Source organism: Rhodamnia argentea, chromosome 11 (genome assembly GCF_020921035.1).
Source record: "Rhodamnia argentea isolate NSW1041297 chromosome 11, ASM2092103v1, whole genome shotgun sequence".
NCBI classification, from domain to species: domain Eukaryota; kingdom Viridiplantae; phylum Streptophyta; class Magnoliopsida; order Myrtales; family Myrtaceae; genus Rhodamnia; species Rhodamnia argentea.
This window is the reverse complement of record NC_063160.1, coordinates 23,010,848-23,021,045: the sequence shown is the minus strand read 5'-3', so window position 1 is coordinate 23,021,045 and position 10,198 is coordinate 23,010,848. Positions and strand designations below refer to the sequence as shown.

At 43.1% G+C, this 10,198-nt stretch overlaps 1 protein-coding gene across 1 annotated transcript; it reads left to right on the top strand.

Moving 5' to 3' along the window:
• Window positions 1–548: 548 nt before the first annotated feature.
• On the top strand, window positions 549–2,247 carry LOC115729372 (transcription factor TCP20-like). The gene is made up of 2 exons (XM_030659932.2): window positions 549–1,949; window positions 2,055–2,247. Exon 1 carries the CDS (start codon window positions 684–686, stop codon window positions 1,710–1,712), a length of 1,029 nt encoding a protein of 342 aa, XP_030515792.2. The 5' UTR covers window positions 549–683; the 3' UTR covers window positions 1,713–1,949; window positions 2,055–2,247.
• The last annotated feature ends 7,951 nt before the right edge of the window (window positions 2,248–10,198 follow it).

Below are 10,198 nucleotides of genomic sequence, written 5' to 3'. Positions count from 1 at the left end.
TCGAGGATGATGGGCCTGGAGTGGGTTAGAAGCAAAAACCCACCACCAACCCGACACGTGTCGCCGCAGCAGCCCTCCACCTCAGCGGTCGATTCTCGTTCTGGAGGACACGGTCGTTGCAATAATCGGATGTGGTCGGGGAGGAACGAGGTAAGGAGCGATGGAGTCGGGTCGGGAATGTGGGAATGAGGGGAGCTTTCCCTACGGTGTCTCCGGGAGGAAACTCGCGCTCTATTATTTGCTTCTCTTCTTCTTTTTAACACTTTCTTGGGGTTTCGGGGTGTGTGTGGGGGGCTGCAAATTCGACAGTTGAAAGTTGGGTCGTGCGTTTCGCTTTCGGACCAGTCAAGAACGAACCCTGTCCGCAGTGGGAAAAGAGGCAAAGGCACAAGATACGCTCTGTCTTAACAGAGTAGAAATAGGAACGACAAATAACGTAAAACTGAGCTAAACCCCCCCGGAGTAAAAGCTTCAAAGAAAAGTATTCGTCTTTTCTCTTCTTTTGTTTTCCGGATTAAATTTAAGTTTCTTGGGTCTGTCGGACATTGCCAAAAACAGTGAAAGCTCATGAAAGTCTAAAAAAACCTTTTTTTTTTCATTTTCCTCTGTCATTCTTTTTCTTCTTTTTCCCTTCAATCGGAACGACAGAGAAACGCACACCCTCTTCTCTTTTGGCCCTGTTCATGGATCCCAAGGGCTCCAAGCACCATCATCATCATCAACAACAGCAGCAACAGCGGGAACATCAAGAACACCAAGTGCCCAGTTTCTTGAGCCTACCTCAGTCCCACCACCACCACCAGCAGCCGCAGCCGCAGCCGCAGCCGCAGCAGCAGCAGCAAAGAACGCCTCAGATTATGGGAGAGAACAAACCGGCAGAGATCAAAGACTTTCAGATTTTGATTGCGGACAAAGACAACGAGCAGAAGAAGCAATTAGCCCCCAAGCGGAGCTCCAACAAGGACCGGCACACCAAGGTCGAGGGCAGGGGCCGAAGAATCCGAATGCCCGCCCTCTGCGCCGCCCGGATTTTCCAATTGACCCGCGAGCTGGGCCACAAGTCCGACGGCGAGACCATCCAGTGGCTCCTCCAGCAGGCCGAGCCCTCCATCATCGCCGCCACGGGGACCGGCACCATCCCGGCCTCCGCCCTCGCAGGCGCCGCCAGCTCCGTCTCACAGCAGGGTGCTTCCATATCGGCAGGCCTGCACCAGAAGCTGGACGACCTGGGAGGGCCGAGCATCGGGCCGGGCGGCAGGCACAGCTGGGCAATGGCTGGCGGGGGCGGGAATTTGGGAAGGCCCCACCACGTCACGGCGGGTATCTGGCCCGGGGTCGGAGGGTTCGGGTTCGGATCGGCGTCGACATCTGCAGCTGCTGCTGCTGCGAATTTGGGGGGCGAGGGGCCGAATTACTTGCCGAAGATCGGGTTCCCAGGGTTCGACATGGCAGGTGCTAACATGGGTCACATGAGTTTCAGCTCAATTTTGAGTGGGAGTATGAGTAATCAGCAGTTGCCTGGATTGGAGCTCGGTTTGTCAGCTCAAGAGGGTCATATTGGGGTGCTGAACCCACAGACTCTGAGTCAGATTTATCAACAGATGGGTCAGCAAGCTAGGTCACAACAGCAGCAGCAGCAGCATCAAGAACATCAACACCAGCAGCAGCAATCATCAGCTAAGGATGATTCTCAAGGGTCAGGAGGACAGTAGAGGATTTTTTATCTCTTAAATGGTTATCAAAATTCGAGATAAAAGGAGGAATTTAGGGGAGTTTTTTTGGGGAAGATGTGTGTTTTTCTGGGTCTTAATGGCGTTTCTTCTATATTGTACCTCGTGAGTTCATATTTTTGGAGATGGAACACATTTTTCTTTCCCGAGGGAACTGGATTTGGTCTGCCTCCACCAAAAATGTCTTCCAATTTCTTGGCTTTGAGTCTCCATATACAGGTAAATCGAAGGATGTTTGGTACTTGATCCTTTTTTCATTGATTGGAGAAGCATTTCTTATCGATCATTCATGTGGTTTTTTATTTTGTGTTGTCCTTTTTGCAGATGAGAGGTTGCACAAGCAAATAGCTTGGGTTTGAGCTTTTGAGGTTTTCTTCTTACTTATTTCAGAGGTGTGTTGATAGTGTAGAGATCCATCTTTAGTCATTGATTCTGTCTAGGCCTCAGTGGAGTGGCGATCTGCTCGTTTGTGAAATCTGAGTGATCCATAATCATATATGCCAAATTTCTTTCAGAACTGTGCTATTGGTGCCCTTCAATTGGCACGTTGAATGATCGTTCAATAGTTGTTATCATCTTGCTTTCCAATGCATATCACTCTTCACTTGTAATTGGAGCTGTTTTGTTTATTATGTCATATCTCTACCTCAAATTTTTTGGCATCCTTTTTCTATGTCAGCAAAGTGGTGATATTAAAGATACTACTCTGGTGGCTTATGGACACCTGCATCATGTTTTTTATGTAATTTCTAAGTAAACCTCTGCATCAACCAAATAAATTTTCTTGAGCCCGAAATCAAAGACTGGAGTAGTTAGAATTTGTGTAATTTTGCTAAGTTCTTTCATGTCAGCATTTTCTTTGTAATCTAGCTCTAAGGTATGAAAAAGCTTGAAGCAAATATTGTCATGGAAGTCTCACGTAGGGAATTGTGGTAGGAAAATCATGATCGGGATAGCGGATCCAAGGCTAACTTAGTGGTATTTCTTCCTGCGATGAATTTCTAAGGAACAGATTAAGCTTAACTCGGTGGTATATATTTCTGCTGTGCTGGGTCCTGGTTTCCCTAGGTTCCAAGTTCTACCTCATTGGTCCCTTGAAGTTCAACTCAATAGCAAATTAGATACTTCATACTGGAGAGTAAAGCCCGAGCCTAAAGGACTTTGATGCAAATAGTACCATTACTTAAGCCATGATCGCAGCTGTTCTTATTTGGACCTTCCTTTGTCTTTGCTTCTTTCTTTTAAGCACAAGATAAGAAGCAATTCATTGTCAACCTTAGCTAAAGGAACTATTGTATATGCTGATGGAAAATGCTGTTCTAACCATAGATATGATTGATCTATTGATGCCTTTAATTATGCATTATGCAATCATTTTTGATAGATTGTCCCTCATGTCGAGTTTGTGGGCACCGATTGCATGCTTTTGCCTTGAATTTCATGAAGAGTTGGTTATGTTATATATAATATAGATTATCAGGTCATGTTACACGATCAATATCATCCTTAAATGTTAGCTGACGTCGGAAAAGCATATCTACTGGGCAGAGAAGCTGTAGTGGTCTCGCAGACATGGACATTAATGATATAATTACTGAAAATTTTTAATGCTTTGTTGTTGTTGACGAATTTGTTGTTGAACTTTCTGATACTGGGTCTCTGTTCACTATCTTAATGCTGTAGAAAAGTTCTTTATTTAGATCCTCCCTCTTTGTGAAGTCAAAAATGTTCACCATTGTCATTCCTTGATCAGGGTTTCGAATGGCATGGTAAGATCCCAAATATTTGGCATCTCTAAGAATTTATTGAATTTGCACTCAAAGGGGGATGTTGTTTTGGCATGTCTGGTTTGTGATATTTCCCTTTCCATATGCTAGCAAACGAGCACAATCCTCTTTAAGCTCAAAACAAGCAGTAGTCGCATATCAGCTTCCTAGACATCCAAACTCCTGTGGTCATGAATTTTGGCTGAGTTTCCATGTTCGAGTCGCTCATATTTGCAACTTCTGAGGTTTATTGCTCCGATTCATGTATTAATACGACTTTGTGCACCAAAATGATGTGGCAATGCTTGTGACGTTCTTCTTCTTCCTCCCAATGCATCATGGTAAATGCAGAGTAGGTAGTTTTTGAGATACTTTAGCATCCAGTGAACTGGAAACTTGGTTGACTGTTTATTTCAAGCTCACTCTGTACTGAGCTCCCCATGATTTTAGCTAAATCAACGGGATCGCTTCCGATCTCCTACAGACAATCTCATCTCAAGGGTCGATGTTCACTTCCCTTTCAAGATGGTGTCAAAGACATGTTGAATATGGACACTAGTCTTTGACTTTCTCTCTCTCTCTCTCTCTGTGGAAGCGCTGCTGTGTTCACATCTGGATCTGCTGCTGGAGCGATGAGGCAAAAGAAAATTTGCATTTTTATATTTGTCATGCACTTGTTTGTCGTCGTTTTAGTTTGTAAGATGAGAAAAAGAAAGAACAAGAAATGGGTCGGTCAAACTTAGATTGATGACTCATCAGATATGAAAGTGAAGTTGCAATGTTGCATCGTTGTTGGTCGAACTCAGTAAATTTTGTTCCCACTAGGTAACGTTGAACCAAAGAGGTTCTCTTAAAACATTTCGAGGATTGAATGTAGGTCCGATCTTTCTTTGGGCTGTGATGGTCTTGATCTATCCGTACAATTGCAAACCCTAGTTCCTCATAAAAGACCGACACGGTTGATGTTTTATCTGAGTTCAATTGGTCAAGCTAAATGTAGATATAAAGAAGCATCAAAGTTCTAGCCGAATTAGTCATGCGTCTCTTACATCGTAGGAGGGAGGACGAGCGTTTGCACTCCCTCGAAAGTGTCGAATCCTCCTCCTCCACACTCGAAGCGCTTAAGTAGGAGGCGACATTCGTGCGGGCCTCGCAATATGCATACCCCCGCCTCGGTTGCATTGAGGCACGCGACCTTTCAGGTCAAGCGGGCCTCGCGTGGGGTTTCCGGATCCCGTGATTCCTTTAGCCGAGGAAGAGCTTACCGTGCTCGAGGCTTTATGGATTTTAGGAACGGAGAGGAGCGAAGGCAAAAACTACAAGGCCCAAACGAAGGCTTGACAAGCAATCTAATTAGCTCTTAGCCTGAGTGCAAATGATGATCACTTTCCTATTCCTTACAGCACGCCGTGATTGAAGGAATCGAGCCGCCTTTGGACTGTCCGGGAATCACCAGACCTTGAAAGGGAAATCGCCGTAAGATCCACCACTAATCCCCCCCCCCCACCCTGTTCGCCTCGTCAATTAAGAAGGGCGGCTTAGACCCAAAAAAAAAAAAAATTTTAAGAAGGGCGGCGCTCGCAAGATTCGATTCATTCAAGTCCCACGAAGAGTCGGGAAGACAAGTGTGCGCGATCCTAGGGCGACCCATGGATTCACTATTATGCGACCATGAAATATCTCCAAGGAGAGCAGCATGGTCAGCCCCACCCGCCATCAATGTCATCGATCCGTTCACGTGGACATGTGGCACGGTTTAACTTCTTAGACCCGTAGATTTTGCCCCGCGACAACGTTTTGTTCGGCCCGTTGTTTGTCCTCGCAAAGTAATCCTAGTTCGCTTTTTGGGAATTTTTCACACGTGCTTGGATGATCTCGCTAAAACTGTTTTTTATCACATGAATTCTTGCCTATATCCGGATCCATAGACCCGAACAAATCTTACTTACTCATTGATCGCGTGGGACTCACGTGCGAGGCTCGTAACGACCACGATAGAATCTGATCCATGTGGACACGAAGTCGGAGTAAATGTTTCCCCTCCCGTTTAGGTGATGTTACGTTTTTCATTTATTTATTATTGATGATCATAATACAGTCATGCTCGTTTCAACACCCAATGAAAAACTGTCGTGTCATTTCATGAGAGTTGTTTTTTTTATTGGAGTTTATTAACAATGAAAAACCACAGCATCGTTGCTCTTTACTTTTTGTGAAACCCAAACAAAAAAAAAAAAAGTAATGCTCATTTACTCAATCTTTAATGTCTTTAAAACTTATTATCAATATTTTTCACTTTATTGATGGATAGAAATCATGTAAGTAAATCGACAGATCATTTCATCGGTTCAGAACCAAACTGAAATCAATGGAGTTTAACTTGAATTAGGGTCCACATTCTTTGAAATCGCATCTTAAGTTAGGGCTGGTCCTTAATCAAGGGAGTCATCAACGAATTAACTTATCACTAAGCTAATCTCTTCAAGATCGACAATCGCATAATCGACGCTAATACAAATCGTACTAATTTCACAATGTTCTAACTTCTAACCCCAAAATGTTGAACTCTCTATAGCTCTATCCATTTCTTCAGTGGTTTCTCATCACTAGTCAAATCGAACATTGAACCCCACAGACCACAATTGGGAAGACATGAGAAGCTACGAGTTCATGAACAGATGTGGAGCAACCTGCTGGTGCAAACAGACAATTCTAAGCACACAATCCAATCTTATTCTAACGCAAGAACAAAATTGCAGGACGGTTGTTGCCTGAGAAGCTCCACGTTCACGGATTCTCTGTCACTCCTTGTCTTTCAATAGACGAAATGCCAAATAATTGCAAAACTCAAATGTTCCTATTTTGACTTCGTCGATGGAATCAAGTGTCTTAAGTTTCTCTTTCGGTGATTCTAGCGGTAGGGGATCAAACCCCAGAGGCTCTTGAAAAGCAAGGTAATCTGGAGAGAGAATGAAGTTGATGGGTTTCATATGTGGCTAGGCTAGCGTGGCTAGTGGCTAGCAAGCAAAGAAGAGTTCAACTTGCGCAAGGCGTGCGGTGATGTGTCCGCTCACCACTAAGCAAAGATTTGTTATCAGGGGAAAGAAAGTATCCCAATCAAATTTTGCAAAATCTTTCCATTTCTTCTTTTTATGATTGTATTCTAATGTTGTCGGACTGCCCTTTTTCCAAGTTGGCCGACTAGGATTTTTATTTACGTCGGACATCCGAACACCGAATGAAGCCCATCTCGTGATACAATCAAAGGCAACTCATCGATACAAATAGCAAATGATCGGTGAAAGATTATTTCGCAGTGGCTTGTCACGGGGCTCGCATCGATTCGAAAATCGAATTGAAGAGCTCGCACTTTCTTCGGCTTAAAAGGGTCGGACTAGACTGCGATCCACACGTTGTTCGCTAGGGTTAGGAAGATTTGGTGACGATGTTGCCAATTATCTTCCGCCAGTAAGATGGCTTGCTCTCTGAAAGGCGATTAAAATATTTTTGAGTAGCTCATCAGCTGAAAAGGGTGTGTGGTGTTAGGCGTGGGTGGGAAACTATTTGGAGATCCTCAATTGATGGCTTGGGGTATTCGCTCCAATAGCGACAGGGGAATGACTATGTGGGGACGAGATTGGCCTGGTTACGTCAGTCGAAAGGAGCATCTACACGTTGCACCCGTCATCACTAAAATATCGGTGAAGATAGATGTCTCAATAGGAGCATCTTTTTATTAAGATTAGGCTCACGATCATTCAGAAATAAAGACCGAATGCAAGATAGAAAAATCGAGACAGAAAAATTTATCATGGTACGTCTTTACATTTGACAGGATTTCACTATAATTAGCACATCACACATGTTTGTTACAACTCTTAATTACAAAAGAAACATGTTATAGAAATATACAAAACTAAAAAAAGAGACAAGTAGGGCTCGTTGGTAGGGGCTGCTGCCGCCACGTACATCGCCAAAGGGGCCGACAACCTCCGCCGAGCAAGGGTAAGGGTGGACGGTCCTCAACCAACCGGGGCAAGGCCTCACCGGGCCCGAGCAAGGGAGCCCAGATTTAAGCAATACCGGCAAGGCCTAGGCCCCGGGCGAGGGCGACCTCGCCCGGATTTAGGTGCCCGAGCTCGAGCCTAGCAAGGCCCGGCCACCCTAACCCAAGTTCGGTGAAGGTCATCGGCTCCTTTGACAATGGGCAGAGACAGCCCCCCGGCTAGCCCTGCATTTCTAGTTTTTTTTTAATATAAAAGTTTAACTTTTCTTTTTTATTTTTTAATATATTTTAAAAAGATATTTGAATAAAAATAATACACGTCAGCATTTTTTATTAGTCAAATTGACGATGTTAACGAAAGAATTTAATTGCATAAATTTGATAAGTTTTAGAATTTGATTGCAATTTTTGAAAGTTTTAGGACTTAATTGCACTTTCATGACAAGTTTTAGGACTTTTAGTATACATATCACCGAATTATATATAAAATTAGTTATTCATGGCCCAAATACAAACTACTAATAAAGTACAAGCTCAAATTATAAAAGCCATTTAGCATCTAAAGGGTGTTGCCTCCTTAAAACCCTACGCTGCCTCTTTAGGATCTTTATACTTTCCTATGGAGAGTATAAACCATAACCCAACACTTTTGAACTTGAGAGAGCTTGCATGAAGGAACGCTTTTTAAACTTAAGAGAGCTCGCATGGGACAACATACAAATGATGAAATCCCGGAAATCTAAAACAAAGTACCAAGGAAAGGCAAGAAAATATTGTAATAAGTGGACAGATGATCGGAGAGAGAGAGAGAGAGATGTGAGGAAACACTTGTGAGTGAGTCGTGTTAAAGAAATTTTACATCGGAGAATCGAAGTGGTGTAAAACAGTTAATAAATTCATGTTGGCCAACAACTCATTAGCTTAAACTTTTACGTAAAAGTGGTTTGACTGGATATGTTAATGGGCTTGACTTGGGTTCCCTCTTGATGATCTCCCCACCCGAAGGTATTGGGCTTCTAATGCGCACTCCCATCAAGAGAGAGAGAGAGAGAGAGAGAGAGAGAGAGAGAGTTTATCCGTTAGTTAAGTGGGATTAACCTAGGGGTGTGCATGGTCCGGACCGGTTCGATCCTGGCATGGAACTAGGGACCAAACCAGTAGTCCCGGTTCCCAAATTTTCAAGACCAAAGATCGGACTGTCGGTCCCGGTCCGGTCTCGGTCTTAGCCCGGTGGTACCGTTAATATCACTTGCTTATAGAAATCTAACCCTTGAATTACAATATGCTTCGATTGCATGTTATTTTACAATCTATACCCCCGGTTGAATAAAAAACCACACTAGTTCGGTTTACTCACCTTCATAATAAAGGCGTGTCTTTCACGGAATGGTAGGCTTAATAATGACATTGGTCTAACCCGTTGACACAATGGAGATATATAAATGACAGAATCGAACAAACCTAGCTGGCAAAGACCTACTAATAGTGATGTTGTTCACCGAACGGATTTCACATCCAAGCAAGTGTGCGAAACAAAATACGGGACTACTCATTGAAATGAACGATCAAAATGCATAAACAATAAGAAATTGTTATCACTATATTAAATGAACCGATTGAATCATTTCTTTCTAGAAAGAACACGTCGGCGTACACTCACCACACATTACACTGGAAAAGACCATAATAAATAGGATAGACTGCATTCATAATATTGAGGGGTTGTCCGAGTTTCAAGAATGTATAGTTTAACAATAGAAATAGCTCGAAAAATAAATATTAAAAACAAATGAAAGCTTCATTTTTTAATTGTATATAATTATATATATTATGAATGATCCGATCCGAACCGATCCCATCCACTTAAAATCGAGGACCGGACTGGCCCCTGAAAGACCAAATTATCTCGATCAATCCGATCCAATTTGCTCACCCCTAGATTAACCCAAAAGCAGCTACTAATGACCACTTTCAAAACGTGATTGGACAAAAAAGGAGGGGAGATGAAACGAGAAAAAAAAACGTGCGTTGGAAACGCAAAAAGCGACCAGAATGCAGAAGTCACATGCCAATGCCTCAGTGACACCCCCACTATCACGTGTCCTTGTACAGACCCTGAACAGTCGACCTGACTGTGTAATGACCATGACCGATCGAGCTCGGGATCCGATTTAGGCCCTGTTCCTAACCGAGTCCTCTCATAACTTTGGCGAAAGAATAGCAGATTTTCCACACCAAGTTGATCAAAGCAAGGCTTAAATCTGACCGAGCCTGACGGTCTTAATGAACTGTCTGATCCATGTTAACCCCCGTCGCATGTGGCACCGTGTTGTTTTAATAAATTTCAAAATGCTTGAGGTTCTTTCTTTAATAGATTTAGCTCGATTAACCTTCACCATATGTGTAATTTTTTCTCACTCGTCTCATATAAAGATCCATCTACAAAATGACAAATGTTGCCTTAAGCGTAATCTGGGTTTGAGACATTGTGATTCAAACACAAGATAAGATTCGGCACACCTAGAATCAAGCGCATGATTCATGATAAGCAAATACAGACGTGATACCCAAATCGTGAAGGCACGTGACAAAGCAACTATTTATTGTAGCCATTTTTGAAATAGAGGGATGTGACTTATGGTGATTTTAACTTCGAGAAATGTTGTCGAAATAATGAAATCGAGTTCTTGTTCCTC